This window comes from Ranitomeya imitator, chromosome 3 (genome assembly GCF_032444005.1).
Source record: "Ranitomeya imitator isolate aRanImi1 chromosome 3, aRanImi1.pri, whole genome shotgun sequence".
Classification (NCBI taxonomy): Eukaryota; Metazoa; Chordata; class Amphibia; order Anura; family Dendrobatidae; genus Ranitomeya; species Ranitomeya imitator.
Window position 1 is genome coordinate 680,024,788 of NC_091284.1, and position 22,174 is coordinate 680,046,961.

General features: G+C 41.9%; 1 protein-coding gene across 3 annotated transcripts in view; it reads right to left on the reverse strand.

Annotated features, from left to right (window-relative positions):
• Positions 1-22,174, reverse strand: part of IKZF4 (IKAROS family zinc finger 4) — a 60,337-nt gene that overhangs the window by 20,792 nt on the left and 17,371 nt on the right. For 2 of the 3 annotated variants that reach the window (XM_069758414.1, XM_069758415.1), the window contains exon 6: positions 7,400-7,549. In XM_069758414.1, the coding sequence (XP_069614515.1) occupies positions 7,400-7,549 (150 nt within the window). The remainder of the gene's footprint in view (positions 1-7,399; positions 7,550-22,174) is intronic. The other variant, XM_069758413.1, reaches the window with a different exon arrangement.

Sequence of the window (22,174 nt, forward strand, 5' to 3'; positions counted from 1 at the left end):
GACATGCTACCGCAGTACTGAGACTACAACATGGAAAGAAACAGAGACCGATAGCTTACTACTTAGCACAATTAGACCCCGTGATTAGAGGGTCTTCTATATGTGTACGTGCTGTAAGAGCTGCTGTATTACTGAAAGGCATGTGAAATCACACTAACTTTTCTTTTTGACAATTTTGTTCCCCACGTGACATTAATGCCATACTCGTACAAGTTCAACCAAAACAAATTGTCAATGGATAGACAGATCAGACTTGAATGTGCTCTAATACTAATTCCTGAATATGTCACCCTCAAAAGACATAATGTTCTGAATCCAGCCACTCATCTGCCTGCAGATTCAGAAAAGGGGGAATTGGTGACAGCATTGGCAGGTGGGAAAGAGAACATGACATGACGTTGACATGACGCACGAACATGACTGCATAGGAACTGATGAGTCAGGAGACAGTGGGTTTTACATATGGTCGTGGGAAGAAAAAAACCTGTTCCTAATGCATATTTTGAGGTTTTTTATTTTTGTAGATGGCTCCAGATACCACCAGAATGGGCGACTCTACATTGGATATGCAGTAGTATCCTCACATGAGGTAATCCGAGCTGAACCACTCCCTCCTCACATGTCGGTGCAGGAGGCAGAGTTGAAGGCACTCACTGAGGCGTGTAGAGCTGCTGCAGGTAAAGTCGCTAACAGTTACACAGATTCGAATTGTGCATGGGGAATATCCCATGATTATTGCCCTATCTGAAGAAGCAGAACGTTTCTTACATCAGCCGGTAAGCCCATTAAAAATGCAGAGCTGGTGAAACAATTAGTGGAGGCATTGACGTTATCAGTCCAGGTTGGCATCGTCAAGGTAAAAGCACACACGGACGGTGACTCTGTGGAGGAAAAGGGCAACAGAAGGACAGACGAGGCTGCTAAAGTAGCAGCAAAGCGGCCTAGGGAGCAGTGGACGGTGGCGGGGAGTCAGAGTGTTCCAGCCACACTGAGCCTAGATGTCCTGAAATCCCTCCAGCTGCCCAAACAGAGAAGGAACACTGGGAGAATGGGAGCTGAGCTGAACTCAGAAAGAGTATGGGAGAATCAGGATAAATCGTATATACCAAGATCCCTGCTCCCAATCATGGCGCAAGCAACACAAGATGCCTTCTGGATCGCTCCTGGTTTCAGTTACGCAGCCGCAAAGCTCGTACAGTCATGCCTCATCTGTGCACAGCACAACCCAGGTAAAACAGTAAAAAAATCCCTAAGAAAGCGACACCCAGGCCTCTCTACCCGTTTCAGAGACTGCAGACTGGCTACATACAGCTACCCAAGGTAGGAGTGTGTGAAAAATATCCTAGTATGTGTAGATCTCTTCTCTGGTTGGCTGGAAGCCTATCTGGTAAAATGTGCAAATACTAAAGCGACTGTAGACAAACTCATGAAAAAAAACTGATCTGCAGGTATGGTGTCCTAGAAACTATAGACAGCGATAGGGACACACACTTCACGGGAGAAATAATGAGGGAAGTCATGCAGGTCCTGGGAGTACAGCAAGCATATCATGCACCATATAGACCACAAAGTAGTGGGAAAGTGATGAGACTAAATGGGACACAAACTGGAAAATCAAAGGCCATGGCAGACAAAGGAAAGAGCGTGGTAGAGTGTTTGTCTCTTGCACTCTTTTCAGTCACACACACTCCAAATAGAAAGACAGGCTTGTGTCCTTTTGAAGTCCTGTTTAGTAGTTTGCCAGAGGCTGGTCTGTACTTCCCACAGGTGCTACAAAAGCAACACGGTGCTATGACAGCCCATGTCCAGGCCTTACAGAAAAGACTTAATGTGGTGCATAAACATGTGTTTTCATCCATTCCAGATCCTAATGCCAGTGCAGACGTACATCAGCTGAAACCAGGTGATTGGTGGTCATACACAGACACGTGAGGAGCCTAGATCCACGGTTTGACGGCCCGTTTTAAAGTCCAGCTGACCACATTCACCTCAGGGAAACTTGAGGGAAAGTCCACCTGGATCCTTGCCAGTCACTGCAAAAAGATCTTTTCACCAGCAGAATGACTGTTGTCCTAATCACCTTGCTGGCAGTGGTAGGATGTTTGCATCTTACAGAGACACTGGATAAGCAAACTTATTCAACATCTTGCTTTTCTTGTAAAAGACACGGAAGGACAAAAACTGCTGGACTGTTGGATCTGTGCACACAGCCCAGTATCTGCAAGGACTATGCTGTACTTAGCCTTACCCCAGGACCCAAGGAAGGTATTAACACCACACTGCATTCACAAGTGAGACTTGGACTCAGATTTTCGTGGTTCCTTAAGGCTCTTAATGAGACTAATACGATATAGAGACTCCTTTTTAAATCCAGCCAATTGGCTTAGCGGCCTAGCGGGATGGATTATTTTTGGTGTTTTACAGACTTGTATGCAAATTTTGTTGCTTTACTTATTCTTTTATGTAGCCGTAAAAGCGCTAATATATATATTACCTAAGCTATGGAATAATGTAGGTGTAGAAAAAAAACTAAGGCTGAACCTTCTGTAGTATATCATAGGCCCCGTGTAGCCACTGCTGACGGGGGAGGTGAGTGTCCACACTGAGGGTGGATGGGCGAAGCAGGTAGGAAGTCCCCTTGTGGGTACTAGACCCATGAGACAGTAGCTCCTTTGTGGACATCAGCTGACCCCGTAGCAGAGGTTATACCATTTACAAAAAGGGGAAATTGATATAGAAGGGTTAATAGTTTGCCTTTAACTACCTTGCCTTTAAGTGCCTTTTTCCTTAAAGTGTTAGAATTACTAGAATCTGTTGACTCAGTAGTCTGACGGTCTCCTCTTCAAGGAGACTGTACTTCTTATCATGTATGTTCTCAAGAGTCAGTACAACATATTCTGGGTTATGGTAAATAAAGTATGACCCTGGGTGATGGTGGGGGCTACATGAGTTACATTGAAATGCATTATGTGTAAATGGTATAAAATATTGCTTCTTGCTCTATTACTTCAGATAAAAGTGACTTGCTCACAGGATATGTGTGAGGTGTCTTTTTGTCTCCAAGCGCGCTTGTAAAACGACGGGCGTAACTCCACAATTTGGCCCTCACTGGTGATCTGTCAGCTGACATTTGGGTCAGAATGAAAAACAGCTACGACACAGCCAATCACATTGCATTACATTGCATCACATCTGCTGCTTTGTTTGTTTGTTTGATCTGTTGGTCTATCTAGTGAATCATACTGTAGAGTTTTATGATGGGAGCCTTCAGATTTTTGCCAGCGGAGGATCGTGTGCGAGTTGTGGTGCTACATGAAGAGGGTTATACTGGCCCCCAGATCGCAAGGAAGGTCGGCTGTAATCAGAGTACAGTCGTAAGAATTTTGCAGAAACATAAGCAGCTTGGAATTACCCAGGACAGGCCCAGATCTGGTCGGCCCAGAAAGTCAACTAAAAGTGAGGATAGAGTACTGATAAGAACATCCCTTGCCAATCGAAAGCTCACCTCTCCTCAGCTTCTGCGAGAATGGCGAGAAAAGTGCAATATTGAGGTAGCAACATCAACTGTTAGGAAGAGATGTTTGGAAGCAGGATTGAGAGGGTGCAAGGCCCGAAAGAAGCCATTGATGACAGCCATACAAAGACAAAGGCGAAAACTGTAGGCATTGAAATAGTTAAAATGGAGGAAGGAGGAGTGGGAAAAAGTGCTATTTAGTGATGAAAGCACTTTTTGCATTTTAGGAAATGATGGCAAGTCTTATGTGAGAAGGTTCCCACATGAAGAATACAAGCCAGAGTGTTTGAGCTTCTCTGTGAAACATCCGATGAAAGTAATGGTCTTGGGCTGTATGGCAGCCAATGGTGTTGGAAGGCTTCATATTGTAGAGGGTATGGTTAATGCAAAAAATTACATAGACATCCGTAATAAGAAAATGCTGCCTTCTGCTCAACACTCTGAATTAAATAAAAAATAATAAATCTTAAAAAGTAAAATGTAAGTCTGTGTGAACTTGCATTGGAAGTTAATGAACTTAGAAACCTGTTCACCATTCTACACACTGTACTGGTGTAGGTATGGTTATGCTGTAAAAAAAAATTATCAAAAATGCGCATACCATAACAATTTATACACTTGGGACATTTAAAAATGAGTATGGCATGCAATGAGGGATTACAAAAACATATGTTCCACCAGTTTCACTGTAGAGATGCAGAAGTATGAAACATAGTTTTATTCACGCCTATGCAGGACTTTTGAACACCACTGTATATGTGTATATATATATGTGTGTGTATGTGTATAGATATATATATATATATATATATATATATATATCTCCTGCTGCCAGTTTCACTTTAATGTATTAAAAAGGTGTTGAAATAAATTGCCTTGCTGCTCGCATAAACCAGCCAACAGTCAGTTTTGCGCTAAAAATGACACAAGGACTCTAGATGGCTGTTACAGGAAACCATGTCATTTTTGGCAAATGTCTTTTCAGTGTTTGATGTACTGGCGAATGCATAATGTTGGCATTACTGACCGTGAACCTTTATAGATAACTTGTTTTGGAAAAAGTTTTTCAAGGTGTATTTGCTTCGAAACTTGACTTTGTTCTCCTGCTACAGACATCATGTAAAAAATAATAATTTAAGGAAAACTAAAAAACATTTCTGTTTATACTGGCACAATGACATTTAAATGGGCTGTCTGATGTTCAGTAGTAGTTGAAATTGCTTGTAAATATACAAGACAATTGGGTTTCACTTCTTATTAAAAATTATCTCTGTTCTCACAAGTTGAGAGATTTTAAATTCTAGTTTACAGTCACCCTGTGTTCTCAGTGTCCGGACTATCAGGCAAATAGCTGTTTGCTATACAAATTGCAAGTGCCATTCTGGAGCTTCATTGCTGCTGGACAACTGGCATACTGTGGAAGCAAAGTGGTGTCCATTAGAATCAGGGAGCGCACAGTTCAGACTAGTGTAGCCGCGCTGCTGACCAGACCTGGAACCGGGAGGCAGACGGGGTGTGAGCTCCTGAACCCACAAGACGAGCACACACACTTCAAGATAAATATATTCCTGAATGGACTTCAATAACTGTCATGGCGCATATTCAATACTTAGGCTAAGTGCACACGTTGCGGATTCCATTGCGGAATTTTCCGCAGCGGATTTGCAAAATCCGCAGTGAAAAACCGCTGCGGTTTTTACTGCGGATTTACCGCGGTTTCTTTTGCAGCTTCCTCTGTGGATTTTCACCTGCAGATTTCTATTGGAGCAGGTGTAAATCCGCAGCGGAATCCACACAAAGAATTGACATGCTGCGGAAAATAAACCGCAGCGTTTCCGTGCGTTTTTTTCCGCAGCATGTGCACTGCGGATTTGGTTTCCCATAGGTTTACATTATACTGTAAACTCATGGGACCCGCAGCAAAATCCGCAGCGTGTGCACATGCCCTTAAATGAGAGGAAAACAAAACCAAATTTGTTTGAGGAAAATGGAAAAAAATTTGAGTCCGGCTCACAGGACTGGATTTTATTTTTCAAAAGAAAATATAGTGCATACAAAAGAAAAAAATTACATGGTCGACGAGTTTCGATTGCACTAGGCAGTCTTACTCATGACTCACATATATATATACACATATATATATATATAAGATGGTGGGCCGATTCTAACGCATCGGGTATTCTAGAATATACATGTCCACGTAGTATATTGCCCAGCCACGTGGTATATTGCCCAGCCACGTGGTATATTGCCCAGCCACGTGGTATATTGCCCAGCCACGTGGTATATTGCCCAGCCACGTGGTATACAGCACAGACATGTAGTATATTGGCCAGTCACGTAGTATATTGCCGAGACACGTATGTAACAGGTTAAAAAAGACTTAAAATAAACATATACTCACCTTCCGAGGGGCCCCTTGTAGTCCTGGCGCGGTGCACGCGGCAGCTTCCGGTCCCAGGGTTGGTATGAGCGCAGGACCTGTGATGACGTCGCGGTCACATGACTGTGACGTCATGGAAGGTCCTTCTTGCATAGCATCCTTGGCACCGGAACCTGCCGCTTGCACTGCCGAGGACAGGACGCGACGTCGGAGGGTGAGAATAACGTTTTTTTTTTATTATTATTATTAGATCTTTTTGCTATTGATGCTGCATATGCATCAATAGTAAAAAGTTGGTCACACAAGGTTAATAGCTGCGTTAATGGAGTGTGTTACACCACGGTCCATTAGCGCTGCCATTAACCCTGTGTGAGGGCTGACTGGAGGGGAGTATGGAGCGGCCATGTTGCCGGCAGACTGTGCCCATCGTTGATTGGTTGTGGCAATGGTCGTGGGCGTTTTGCCACGACCAATCAGCGACTTGGATTTCCATGACAGACAGAGGCCGCGACCAATGAATATCCGTGACAGACAGATGGAAGTTATCTTTAGACAATTATATAGTAGATATATATTTTTTTCTTTATTAGACACCAGAAAATCTCCCACTGAATGCCATGGGTCTCAATGTATGTTTGATATCCATAATGTCACACCAAGTAATACAAAGTTGACTGCTTTTGTGGCAAAATGTAAGTTACCCTTCATTTTCAGGTTAATTTGGGAATATCTATAGGATTGATATCAGGGCCCTGGCTAGGCCAAGCCTTTCATTGTTGATAAGGATGTGATTGAGCCAAGCTGGGTTTTATGAAGGAGACCCCTGGTTACAGGGCATACACTTAAGATGCCACACACATTAGAAGCATCGTTTGGCCAAGAGGCATCTCAGCCGTCTGCCATACATAGGAACGCTCATGTTCTCTATGAGAAAGCCCCGGACAGACATCTCTGCCGGCAGCTTATTTCAGGGAAAACAAAGTGGGTGACAGCCCAAAATCAGACATGTCTACAACAGTCAATTACCCGATGCCCATGTACATTAGAGTAAGGGTATTGGCGAGTTCAGCCAACATTAGTCTAAAGTGTATGGCGGCCTTTGGGATGACTGTAAGCTTCCTTCACCGAGGTAAGGGGGCGATCCTGCATCATAACAAGCAGAATGCTGATTACACTGCATTAGTAGGGATCTGCCAGGACGTGTGCACCATGGGCTGGCACTGCACATCCGTCTTATTCATTAGTACCGTTCAAAAGTTCTGGCCCTACAAGAACCACTTGGCCCCCCTGACTAGGAGCGCTACAGTCTAGGAACTCCGTCTCTAAAGCAGTATTGCGGATGTATGACCACGATCTATGGATCTACTATTCCGTTCACACGGGACTCTGTGATCGCTCCATTGTTATTATGGCTGGGGATCCCTCTGCTCAGAACAAATTATAGTCATACATTTACCACCCATCCTGGTAAGCGATGCATCATGATACGAGGTCTTACTCACCTGGATGTGCAGAGAGGTGCTGGCCTTCATTGCTGAGGCTCTGTAAGTAGTTGTGGCAGCGCTCCTTGTGTTCCTCCAGTGTATTCTGCTGCTTGTAGCTGCGGCCGCAGTAGTTGCACTTGTAGGGCTTGCCGACTGTGGGGGAGGAGACTGGAAAAAATGAAAAATAGAGCCTGCCCATAAAACAGAGATATGTGTCCTATAAGATTTAAGTAGAGAGGGAAAGAGTAAGTAGGAAAGGCTAATTTCAGAAATAAAAAATAAAAAGATTTATGGCTTGTTTTGTATTCAACTTGTAAAGTTATGTAATATTATATAAAATGAAAATGCTTAAAAAAATAACTAACAGATTATAATGTGAAAATGCAAGATTCCCATTGGCATGCATCTGTAAATCAGGAAAATAGCAAAATAGGAAGGAGAAAGTGAAACAATTCCTAGCATTCAGAGGTATCACAGTGCCGCAACGGCCCCACACATAAACCAACATGCATTGTGACAGGACTAGAGACCTTCACAAGGGGTGGCCACAATTAAAGAGGCATCCCATGATAAAGTACAAGTGCTCCGAAAGGCTAGGATAATTTTTCTTTACTACCTTTTTAACTACTTTGCATGTTTCTACACCAAAAAACTAATCTACCGTACTAATAATCTATGTTTTCCCATCTTTATGTTCCCTTCGGCACCACTTTTGATCTGTGCTACTGTGGATGGGCCACTGACTACACATGGCTACAGTTATTTCTCAACTAGTGTCCTTCTCCCTCTGACAGCTGTAAAGGTTTGTTCCCCAGCGAGTCTTGTTTTCCCAAGCAAAGGCCTTAAACGGAGTCAGATGTAGAATAAAGGTACCTTCACACTGAACGATATCGCTAGCGATCCGTGACGTTGCAGCGTCCTGGCTAGCGATATCGTTCAGTTTGACAGGCAGCAGCGATCAGGATCCTGCTGTACCATTGTTGGTCGGTGCAGAAAGTCCAGAACTTTATTTCGTCGCTGGACTCCCTGCAGACATCGCTGAATCGGCGTGTGATGCCGATTCAGCGATGTCTTCACTGGTAACCATGGTAAACATCGGGTTACTAAGCGCAGGGCCATGCTTAGTAACCCGATGTTTAATCTGGTTACCAGCGTAAACTTAAAAAAAAAAAAACACTACATACTTACCTTCCGCTGTCTGTCCTCCGGCGCTGTGCTTCTCTGCACTGTGAGCGCCGGCCAGCCAGAAAGCAGAGCACAGCGGTGACGTCACCGCTGTGCTTTCCGGCTGGCGCTCAGTCAGTGCAGAGATGCACAGCGCCGGAGGACAGACAGCGGAATGTAAGTATGTAGTGTTTTTTTTTTTTTTTTTTATGTTTACGCTGGTAACCAGGGTAAACATCAGGTTACTAAGCGCGGCCCTGCGCTTAGTAACCTGATGTTTACCCTGGTTACCAGGGGACCGGCATCGTTAGTCGCTGTAGAGCTGTCTGTGTGACAGCTCTCCAGCGACCACACAGCGACGCTGCAGCGATCGGGATCGTTGTCTGGATCGCTGCAGCGTCGCTTAATGTGACGGTACCTTTAATCGCTCATAAGGCAAATCATCCATATGATGCTGTGCTACCGTGAAGCTTCTGGTCCCTCTCTGACAAGTAGGGTAAAATAAATAAATATTGATAGGGTGGTCTTCATTAAGCAGAGAATAGGAATGTGAAAAGTGACATGTCTGTCTGCCAATACTAAAGATGGATCTGGGATCAGATCCAGGTCTGCCTCCTACTGACCCCAAGCTGAAACTGAGGTACTTTGTGCCAGTCGGTGGGTATATATTGATGAGGAGGAGCCATTTTCCTTTTTTTGCCTAGTGTCAGCCTCCTAGCGACAGCAGCATACTCCCATGGTTACCTGTGTCCCCCAATGAAGCGATAAAGATAAAATAATCAACAGCAGAGAAGAAGAAAATATGCGGCACTCACCCCAGGATAACTGTGAAGATTGTGGTCTTTATTGGAGAAAAATGCAAGTTACATCCATCAGGACATCAGGTATATACGAGGGTGCGGTATAGGAGCTCGGACGACGGCCGTTTCGCACACACAGGTGCTTCGACGGGTCCGGATAGTAGATTACAACACGTCATTTCCTTTTAAAGGATATCTGACGTATAATAAAGAACGTGATCTGAATAAACTAATCAATGTGCACAAACTGTGAAAGTGATAATGCATATAAATAATACATATAAATAATCTACATTGCAGACTGACATATCTGAAGAATATATTAATCTAATAATCATAGTGTTATTTACGAGAATCATCCGGAATATCAATTATAACACTAACCAAGACTATTGCCTATAAGGAATTTACAAGAATACAGACATATCAAGACGGTCATTTAGACCAATAGGTCCTTGTGCATTTGCATTAAGGATCCATTTGGCTTCTTTTTGTAATAGAATCCTATTTTGATCTCCTCCCTTTTGCGGGTATGGGACTATTTCAATGCCGGCAAAGCAAAGTAAGTCTGGGTTAGCGTTATGTTTTTCTCTAACGTGCTGAATTAATCTTAAGCACCCTTTTCCTGACATAATAGAGTTATAATGCTCTTTAAAACGCACAATCAACGGTCTGATTGTCTTGCCTATGTAGAAATATCGGCACGGGCAAAACAAAACATAAATCACAGGGGCGTGGCTATGTAGCTGAAGAAGAAGGAGGCATCCTAGGAGAGCTCCATACATCCTGAGCTGATTCTGCTATAAATATTGTGCGTGACCGAGCGGTACTAGCCCGGATCGGGACCCCATGCACCGGAGAGTCTGGTGGACCTTCTGGGAGACCGCTGTGGAGATTTGCGGAGCCGGGAGCTGCAGAAGCTAAAACAGGCAGGAGAGCCCCATGTGCAGCGGCGGCCATCTTGGGAGCGCGCGCTAGGGAGCACAAGACACCGCGCTGTTCATTGCCGGGGCTGGACCTCCCACCGTCTCGGAGGCAGCGGTGACTGACCGCACTGGTGGGCGCGACGAGGGACCTGCAAGAGGGAGCAGGAAAGAACGCGGTGCTGCTCTCTGCTGGAGCCGGGTCCCCCTCATCTTGGTGGCGGTGGATACTACTGGTAAGCCGTGAGGACTGATGCAAGTGGCGGTACATGCCGGGGGTAGCGGCCATCATATCAGCGCACACCCTGACAGTTAGGGAAGTGCGCTTCTAATCTTATTAGCGGCGCTGGGCGGTGGGTGTGCGCCTGAAGAAGTAGGGGTGGTGCAGTGTGTGCCCTGAGAAAGTGGGACCTGCGCCCCCCTGTCGGGTGGACATTTTCCCTGCTAACGCCATAACATTACAGGGATTAACCCCTTTTCAGCTGCTCCCCTTATGATAACTGTGGAATTGCACGGCTTGAGTGTTACAGCGGCTATCTCTATATACCGGATACCCTAAACTGCCTGCCCAGTGGACTCCTGTCTTATAACCTCGGGCTCCATAATACAAGTCTCAAAATCGGAATACAGCTTGTCCATAATTACTCCTTGGGTCGCTTTGTGAAATCCCCTTGTGAATATCCATCATGCAGCACCCTAGAGGAGCATCGGCTGCTGAAAAATTAAAAAAATATGCCAAAGATGATCCTCATGATAATGTGCGCAATCTTAGAAATAATCCTACACCGTCTCAACGTAAAGGACGCCCCTCCGACAGCAATGAGGAGGGAGGAGAGGATGAACTGACTCTTAAACAGGCATCAGAGCAGTTGATGCAGGCTATCTCCCTCACTAGATCAGCTCTTACGGAGAAAATAGAAGATGTGCATACTGAGGTGGGACGCCTGCGTCATGACATGCAAACTATGAGAGGGCGCATCACGGAGGTTGAAACGAGGGTGTCTCATATTGAAGACACTATCGCCCCTATGGAGGCTAAACTGACCAAAGCTGCCGGATCCGTAAATGCCTGGAAGCAAAAGGCAGACGACTTGGAAAATAGACTGCGCCGCAATAATATCCGAATTATAGGTCTCCCGGAGCGGTCGGAGGGTCAGCAGCCTGAACAGTTTCTGGAGGAATGGCTCAAGTCATCACTGGGAGATGGATTCTCCTCGACATTCGCGGTGGAAAGGGCCCATAGGGTCCCGACCAGGCCTCTTCCTCCTGGAGCCCCGCCGCGGCCTTTCCTGGCGCGTCTCCTTAATTGTAGAGACAGAGATATCATCCTCCGCTTAGCACGGCAGAAGGGCCTCATCAAATTCGATAATGCTACCATATCGATTTTTCCAGATTTTTCTATGGAACTTCAAAAGCAGCGAGCACGATTTATGGATATCAAGAAACAACTTAGAGATAAGAACATCGTTTACTCCATGCTTTATCCGGCCCGGCTTCGCATCGTTTATAAGGGCTCCTCCTTATTCTTCACGGATCCAGCGGAGGCGACTGAGTGGTTGCGGTCTCGCGGGGGGTCGAATGCGGAAGACCCCTAACCTGAGCTCCCTGATTAATGGCAACATAGATAGAGCTTTCTGTCTGGATGCGGAAAATATCAACAATACCGGACACTGAGTCCAGTGAGGGTATCCCCTATTCAATTTGACTGTGGGAGTATGGAAATATGCTCCCCTACTGTTCAAGTTTTGTTTAGTTTGGTTTTATATACTAGTTTTGGATGTTTATTAAGCATGGCTGCCTCTAATGCTAATTCTTTGCTCTGTGCGGTGCCGTTAGACTGCACCCGAATGATAATGATATATATCAATGCTCCCTTTAAGAGTAAATATGGGGGCTGAACTTATATGTATGACCTGGAACATACGAGGTATAAAAACTCCTCGAAAGAAAATTAAGGTGTTTTCGCAGATTAAAAGATATCACCCTCAAGTCGTAGCTCTGATAGAGACACATCTGACAAGAGACACGGTTCGATGTATACAAAAGCCATGGGTACAGTGGTCCCTACACGCATTCCACACTAGCTATTCAAGAGGGGTCTCTCTGCTGATACACAAGGAGGTCAGATGGGAGGCTAAAGAGGCGAGACGTGATCCGGAGGGTCGTTTCGTCTTTGTGCATGCATTTATTAACTCACGAGAGTATGTGTTGTTGTGTATCTATAACCCCCCTCCCGCTAACATGTCAATCCTACGTATGGCTCTGGGCTTCTCCTTAAAATATCCGGAAGCCAATGTTATTTGTATGGGAGACTTTAATTTAATAATGAATCAGTCCATGGATAGATTGAGATTGGACGATGTGGACTCAGGGGAAGTTGTGCCTCAGCACCCCTCACAATTAGCACTATTTATGGAAGGGAGTGGGTGGCTAGATTTATGGAGAATAAACCATCCAGAAGTTAAGGGGTACACCTGCCACTCGTCTACTAGGCAGTCTTTGTCTCGAATAGACTATATATTTGGGTCGGGTGGCTTGGCGCTATGGGTGGATAGCATCGAACATGGTAACCGGGGGATCTCAGATCATAGCCCGATCATTCTTAAACTTAAATATGGGCAATCCGATAATAGCAATAGGTCCTGGAAATTAAATCCCTTTTGGTTAAAATTGATAGACTCTAGTGATAGGACGGTTGATCAGTTGAATAGCTTTGTGCTGACACATTCGGAAATCCAAAACCTTGGTCTATTCTGGGATACCCTGAAGGCATACTTGAGGGGATGCTTGTCTTCTACCATTTCCTATATTAAGAGAGTGACGGCGAGGGAGGACGAGGAGATAGAGCAAAGATTAAAAGACTCAGAGGCCACTTATATAGCTAATCAGTCCAGCAGTAATAGAATTGAGTGGCTTACTTCCCAGAGATTGTATACCCAACATACAGATGCTAAGTCAAAGCGCAAATTATTTTTTACTCGTCAGTCCTACTTTGAGCTAGGGAATCAAGCCAGCACACTCCTGGCCTTCTTGGTGCGCCAGCATAGCACCTCCAACACAATATTGCAGATCCGGGTGTCCGATGGCTCATTGGTGTCCTCTACTGATGGAATACTTCAGGGCTTTTATGATTATTATACTTCGTTGTATAAGTCTAAGAGTGGTTTAGATGTCGATGAATGCCTGGATTATCTATCGGATATAACATTCCCCTCGCTGAGTCCATCCCAACGAGCTCTTATGGAGGCTGAATTTACTCTGGAAGAGGTAGAACATGCTATAGCAGATATGGCCACCGGGAAAGCCCCGGGACCTGATGGATTTCCCATTGAATTTTATAGAAAATATCGTGATAAATTAGCACCTATATTGCTGAAGGTACTAAGGGGAATATGGGAGGGAGAATCGGTACCCGAATCGTTTTATGATGCTAATATTATTGTGCTTAGGAAGGAGGGGAAGGATCCTCTGGATTGTGGATCATATAGACCAATTTCTTTAGTGAATGTGGACTACAAAATTTTCACTAAAATTCTGGCTACTAGATTGAATGCGATCATACTAGATCTCATACACCCAGATCAAACTGGCTTTATGCCCGGGAAAAATACCTCTATTAATATTAGAAGAGTGCAATCGGTCATTCAATATAGTTCATTAGAGCCAGACAATAAGTGGGCATTAGCTTCGTTGGATGCAGCTAAGGCTTTTGACTCCCTTGAGTGGTCCTTTTTAACTGCATGCTTACGGAAATATGGGTTTGGGAATAAATTTCTAAGAGGGATAGGTACACTATATGCGAAACCTGGGGCACGTATGGTGGTAAACGGTTCTGTATCTGCACCATTTTCCTTACATAGGGGAACTCGCCAGGGATGCCCTCTCTCCCCAGCTCTATTTGCCTTGGCTATAGAAGCCCTGGCAATACGGATGAGGTCCTCTGTAGACATTAAAGGGATACATATTGCTGACCGGGTGGACATTATTGGTCTTTATGCAGACGATATGGTGGTGTTTATGGACCAGACAGAAGATACATTGCCAAAAGTAATAACGATGATTGATAAATTTAGTACATTTTCTGGTCTATATATAAATTGGGATAAATCTGCTTTGATGCCTCTCTCCCATACCCCAATGCCATGCCTTGAAACCCTCTCGCTGCTGCCCATTGTCTCCAATTTTAAATACCTTGGAATACATATGTCTCAATGCAGTCACCAAGATTTGCATCTCAATATATATCCACTATTGGACGTGGTTAAATCTAAATTTGCTACCTGGGACAAGCTCCCGCTATCTGTGGCTGGTCGTATTAACCTGATCAAAATGATATTACTCCCAAAATTGAGCTATTGTCTTCAACATAGTGCCGTTTTAATACCTAAATCTTTCTTTGCAACCCTGAATTCCCTTACCACATCCTTCATATGGGGGAAAGCTAGGCCTAGACTTAAATTATCCATTCTACAGAGACCCAAACAGGGGGGTGGGGCTGCCTTGCCGGACTTCTATCTGTACTACCTTGCTGGGCAGGCAAAAATGATAAATAAATGGATGCCCGGGGAGTCTCTTCCCAACTCTGAAAGCCATGTATTACATTCAGCTCAGATTGATTGCCCGCTGGGCTTTTTGGAAATGGAGAAAATTACTGTCCCTCGTTTGCTTCCTTTGCTCCGATTGGCCCGTTCGATATGGAGGCAAATTAAAAAAGTTACAAAATCTGTTGATATAGCAGCCGAAATGCCATTGTGGAACAATAGCTATTTCCCGGGATTATTAGGCCATCCATCTACTGAATTTTGGATATCGTATGGTGTCCTCACAGTGAGTGATATACATAGCCAAGGAATTTTTGTTTCTTTTGAACAATTACAAAATACTCACAATATACCGAGATCTCAATTTTTCCGTTATTTACAATTAAGATCTGCTTTCCAATCATATGTACGGCATACGGGTGCAGGTAGAACTATTTCAACTTTACCATTAATAGGAATTCTCAAATCACAAGGGCCTCAGGGACTCATCTCTTCTTTATATACCTATATGTTATCCATAGGCGAAGAATCCACCTTAGATTTAATTAAGGGAAAATGGGGGAGGCTACTTCCAGATACACTAGGAGAAGAATGGGATGAAATCTTGGAATCCCCGACTAGGGTCTCCCCATCAATCAATAATAGGATGACCCAACTGTATATTATATATCAATCCTATTTGACCCCGACTCGTCTATTTAAAATGGGCCATCTTCATTCATCAGACTGCTTGAGGTGTCATTCCAGTGACGCAGATTTCATTCATATGATCTGGAAATGTCCTGTTGTTTTTCAATTTTGGAAAGAGGTAACGGTACTATTGACATCCTTGGTGTCGATCCCTGTTCCACTTGAGCCACTGGTATGCCTGTTTGGGGTATGGGAGGCAGAGACATGGGATCACCACACGGGAATCTTTCTGAGAGAATCGCTATTTATGGCACGAAAGGTGTTAGCAATGCGTTGGATGGGAGGTTCCTGTCCATCTCTTAGGGCATGGATTGACTTAGTGAACTCAATTATTCCATATGAGCGGACGCTATATCAAAACAGGGGTTGTCCAGCCAAATTTGAGAAGATATGGGGAAGATGGAACTCATCCGGCCATACTGTTTAGATCAAAATAACTCAGTATACGTATAAAAAGGGTGTACGATTATGCGGACACTATTTACTCACAGGGCGGAGTCTATTTAGAACTCTCCTGCAAGAGGCACTATGTTATGTTAGTTTTGGAGGCTTTATTAGAAGTTAATGTAGTTAAGGTTTAAATAAGATGTTACTGATTAACATACACAGTTTATTATCTTTATAATATTTTATACACGGCTATGTATGGTAATTTTCTATAACTAACTAATGGATAATGATGTATACAAGCAAATGTGTGTATGATCTGTCCTGTAATTAATAAACGAATTTAAAAAAAAAAAAACATAAATCACAAACTTGCTTTTACAAGAGATAAAATCTGTCACGACATGAGTGATAGAACCTATCTGCAGTGGATTATTAGTAACATGTAAGCTGCAAAATCTACAGCTGCCGCATTTATGATTGCCGGCTGGAGGAGTATAAGTGAGCCAAGTTTTACTGGGTGCGGTAATTCTATTATGCACTAATAAGTCTGACAGGTTGTGAGCACGTCTATATGTAAATCTTGGGGTATATTTATTAAAAGAAGCCAGGTCTTTATCTGTCTGCAGAATGTGCCAGTTTTTACGGACTGAGGCATGAATTACTTTGTCCAAATTGCTATGTCTAAAACAAAAAGAAAAACTATTAATATCTTCATTACCTGACCGAGATTTATTATTTCTTTTTCTTTGTAAGAAATTTTGTTGAGTACATTTGCTAATTCGGGTTTCAGCTTCCTGTAATATTTTTATAGGGTAACCTCGCATAACTAAACGAGATTTTAATTCATTAATTTTCTCATTAAATATCTTATTATTATTATTAATTTTCCGCAATCTCACCATCTGACTATAAGGCAAACCCTTTTTTGTATGGAGCGGGTGAGCGCTCTCAAAATGCAGGATATTATTAGTTGCTGTTTCTTTTCTAAACACCTTGGTCAATATGTCTCCCTCAACGATTTCTATTTTAACATCTAGATATTCAAGGTTATCATATCCAAAACACGAAGTAAATTTCATATTGAAATCATTCGAAATATTCAAATGTTCAACGAAGTTATTAAATTCTGTTTCAGTACCATCCCATATTATCATGATGTCATCCACGAATCTAGTATAGAAACGAATGTGCTTAATAAACGGGTTATTAATGTTATTAACATAAATTTCCTCAAACATTGCTAAAAACAAATTAGCATATGTACATGAAGTGGGCGTACCCATTGCAGTTCCAGTAACTTGAGTGTACCATTTATTCATGAATTTGAATGAATTATTAGATAAAATAAAATCCAAACTTTCCAATATGAATGATATGATATCTGAATCCACACCTCTTTTTATTAGAATAATGTGAATTGCTTGTATGCCTTTCTCTTTTGGAATACGGGTATATAAATTCACTACATCTATAGATGCTAGGGCAAATGTAGGTTGCCAATTTATTTCCTTAAGAGCTACCACCAGATCGCCTGAGTCCTTTATATATGATGGAATAGAGTATAACAATGGTTTTAATAACCAATCAATATATTGGGATAAACTTTCAGTAACTGAGTTTATACCAGAAATTATAGGGCGACCTGGTGGTTCTCTCAAGTCTTAGTGAATTTTAGGTATGCTATACCAGTATGGAAATTGTGGATGTTCAGGTAAAAGGCTTTCAGCTCTTTTTCTAGGCAATACTCCTTTTTCAACATATTTCTTTAATAACGATCTTAATTTTACTACATATTTATGTGTGGGATTGCTTGGAAGTACTTCATAAGTTGACCGGTCATTCAATTGGGACAAGGCTTCTGCTATATAATAATCTCTGTCCAAAATAACAATGTTGCCCCCCTTTATCGGCTCTCCTGATAACGACATCGTCCCAATTTTGCAATTCTTTTAGAGCAGACAGCTCTTTGTTACTCAAGTTTTTACTAGGAGTTTTATACAATATTGCTTCCACGTCTTTGATAACTAAATCTTGGAACAAATCTATGACGTTACCAGGAGAGACGGGGGGGGGATGAACCGCGATTTTATGCCACCCATAAATGGTTTTCTCATGGGGACACCCACTGGATCGGTGGATTGAGCTTCAAATGAATCATTCAACCCGAATAATAAATCTGTGTCATCCCTATCATTATCGGCTTCTGGTGGACATATCATAAAGCCTAAAGGTCCTATCATATTCTCTGATGGTCTCGTGGGGCACATATCTGTTTGGGGATCACATCTATTTATTGCCGATTTTTTATCCTTCTGATAATATTTATAAAGATGGAGTTTTCTTATACCCTTGAATAAATCAATTTTAAAGGTGGTTAAATCGAATGATTCTGGGAGACAATAATTTAGACCTTTTGATAATAAAGAAATATGCTCGGTATTTAATGTTCTTCTAGACAAGTTCACTATCTGTAGATCATCTTTATGGCTTTTAACTGTAGGATTATCTTCTTCTATAATTGTCCCACTTATTTCCTCCAAGAGACCTGCTTGCGTTTTTTCTTTGCGGTTGCGCTTTCCTCTCCCTCGTCTGATTTTTCCTCTAAAGGGGATATTCCATCAGATTTGCGCGGAGTGATGAGATTAATATCACCTATATCTTCTGCTGCACTTGAATCAGAATCGGTAATCCATCCATCTTGTCTCTTTTTCTTATGGGTCTTACCAGCTTTAAAATTGCGATTTTTATTATAGAATGACGATTGTTTTTTATTTTTATTCCATTTAAATACTATCCCCATGTCGTAATCATTCTTATCTCTTAAGAATTTTTCTTTCTTTTGTTGTTTAATTTCAATCTGTAATAGAGTTAGTTTTCTTTCCATTTTATTGATAAAGCTTTTATTATGCGAATCCGTTACTCGAGTTGAAAGTTCATTTTTGGCTTTTTCTAGTTCTTTGCAAAGCTGTGTATACTCCTTTTCATTCTGAGAAATAACCAAGAGCAACAAACTACGGGAACATTGCAAATGGATTTTTTCCCACTCTTCTTGAAACAATATGTCATTTTGAAATTGGGAAATCTCTTTAAACACACGCAAACCTCTTGGTACTCGATTACAGTCTATATATGATTTAAGTGACTTGATAGTCCAAAACAAACGCATTTCCTTTTCGGCAAGCGTATAAATCTTGGTTTCCAAGCTTTTGGTGCTGATTACTTGAAGCTCATCTTTCAGATTGCAGTCTGCAAAAAACTCCACCGCACCCTCTCGACCTGCTAAAATACCTTGTTTCTCCACACCTGTATGATCACTAGCGTCCATATTTTCATCCATATTCTCAGGCAAAAGTCCTTAGTAATTTGAGATTAAATATCAATCTCTACGACGTCTCAATCACTCTGTGCTCAGTTCAATAATAGTGGTAGATGAATAATTATGAAAATACAGAGAGTAGAACGGCACTAGAGTAGAACGTCTCCAAGCAGTCAGGACTATTAGCAGACAGCTGTGTATACAGGCGCCACAATCAGTATGGGAACCGGTGCTCTGCATAAATATCCAACAAGAAATCCATCAACAGCAGAGAAGAAGAAAATATGCGGCACTCACCCCAGGATAACTGTGAAGATTGTGGTCTTTATTGGAGAAAAATGCAAGTTACATCCATCAGGACATCAGGTATATACGAGGGTGCGCTATAGGAGCTCGGACGACGGCCGTTTCGCACACACAGGTGCTTCGACGGGTCCGGATAGTAGATTACAACACGTCATTTCCTTTTAAAGGATATCTGACGTATAATAAAGAACGTGATCTGAATAAACTAATCAATGTGCACAAACTGTGAAAGTGATAATGCATATAAATAATACATATAAATAATCTACATTGCAGACTGACATATCTGAAGAATATATTAATCTAATAATCATAGTGTTATTTACGAGAATCATCCGGAATATCAATTATAACACTAACCAAGACTATTGCCTATAAGGAATTTACAAGAATACAGACATATCAAGACGGTAGGATTCTATTACAAAAAGAAGCCAAATGGATCCTTAATGCAAATGCACAAGGACCTATTGGTCTAAATGACCATCTTGATATGTCTGTATTCTTGTAAATTCCTTATAGGCAATAGTCTTGGTTAGTGTTATAATTGATATTCCGGATGATTCTCGTAAATAACACTATGATTATTAGATTAATATATTCTTCAGATATATGTCAGTCTGCAATGTAGATTATTTATATGTATTATTTATATGCATTATCACTTTCACAGTTTGTGCACATTGATTAGTTTATTCAGATCACGTTCTTTATTATACGTCAGATATCCTTTAAAAGGAAATGACGTGTTGTAATCTACTATCCGGACCCGTCGAAGCACCTGTGTGTGCGAAACGGCCGTCGTCCGAGCTCCTATACCGCACCCTCGTATATACCTGATGTCCTGATGGATGTAACTTGCATTTTTCTCCAATAAAGACCACAATCTTCACAGTTATCCTGGGGTGAGTGCCGCATATTTTCTTCTTCTCTGCTGTTGATGGATTTCTTGTTGGATATTTATGCAGAGCACCGGTTCCCATACGGATTGTGGCGCCTGTATACACAGCTGTCTGCTAATAGTCCTGACTGCTTGGAGACGTTCTACTCTAGTGCCGTTCTACTCTCTGTATTTTCATAATTATTCATCTACCACTATTATTGAACTGAGCACAGAGTGATTGAGACGTCGTAGAGATTGATATTTAATCTCAAATTACTAAGGACTTTTGCCTGAGAATATGGATGAAAATATGGACGCTAGTGATCATACAGGTGTGGAGAAACATGGTATTTTAGCAGGTCGAGAGGGTGCGGTGGAGTTTTTTGCAGACTGCAATCTGAAAGATGAGCTTCAAGTAATCAGCACCAAAAGCTTGGAAACCAAGATTTATACGCTTGCCGAAAAGGAAATGCGTTTGTTTTGGACTATCAAGTCACTTAAATCATATATAGACTGTAATCGAGTACCAAGAGGTTTGCGTGTGTTTAAAGAGATTTCCCAATTTCAAAATGACATATTGTTTCAAGAAGAGTGGGAAAAAATCCATTTGCAATGTTCCCGTAGTTTGTTGCTCTTGGTTATTTCTCAGAATGAAAAGGAGTATACACAGCTTTGCAAAGAACTAGAAAAAGCCAAAAATGAACTTTCAACTCGAGTAACGGATTCGCATAATAAAAGCTTTATCAATAAAATGGAAAGAAAACTAACTCTATTACAGATTGAAATTAAACAACAAAAGAAAGAAAAATTCTTAAGAGATAAGAATGATTACGACATGGGGATAGTATTTAAATGGAATAAAAATAAAAAACAATCGTCATTCTATAATAAAAATCGCAATTTTAAAGCTGGTAAGACCCATAAGAAAAAGAGACAAGATGGATGGATTACCGATTCTGATTCAAGTGCAGCAGAAGATATAGGTGATATTAATCTCATCACTCCGCGCAAATCTGATGGAATATCCCCTTTAGAGGAAAAATCAGACGAGGGAGAGGAAAGCGCAACCGCAAAGAAAAAACGCAAGCAGGTCTCTTGGAGGAAATAAGTGGGACAATTATAGAAGAAGATAATCCTACAGTTAAAAGCCATAAAGATGATCTACAGATAGTGAACTTGTCTAGAAGAACATTAAATACCGAGCATATTTCTTTATTATCAAAAGGTCTAAATTATTGTCTCCCAGAATCATTCGATTTAACCACCTTTAAAATTGATTTATTCAAGGGTATAAGAAAACTCCATCTTTATAAATATTATCAGAAGGATAAAAAATCGGCAATAAATAGATGTGATCCCCAAACAGATATGTGCCCCACGAGACCATCAGAGAATATGATAGGACCTTTAGGCTTTATGATATGTCCACCAGAAGCCGATAATGATAGGGATGACACAGATTTATTATTCGGGTTGAATGATTCATTTGAAGCTCAATCCACCGATCCAGTGGGTGTCCCCATGAGAAAACCATTTATGGGTGGCATAAAATCGCGGTTCATCCCCCCCCCCGTCTCTCCTGGTAACGTCATAGATTTGTTCCAAGATTTAGTTATCAAAGACGTGGAAGCAATATTGTATAAAACTCCTAGTAAAAACTTGAGTAACAAAGAGCTGTCTGCTCTAAAAGAATTGCAAAATTGGGACGATGTCGTTATCAGGAGAGCCGATAAAGGGGGGCAACATTGTTATTTTGGACAGAGATTATTATATAGCAGAA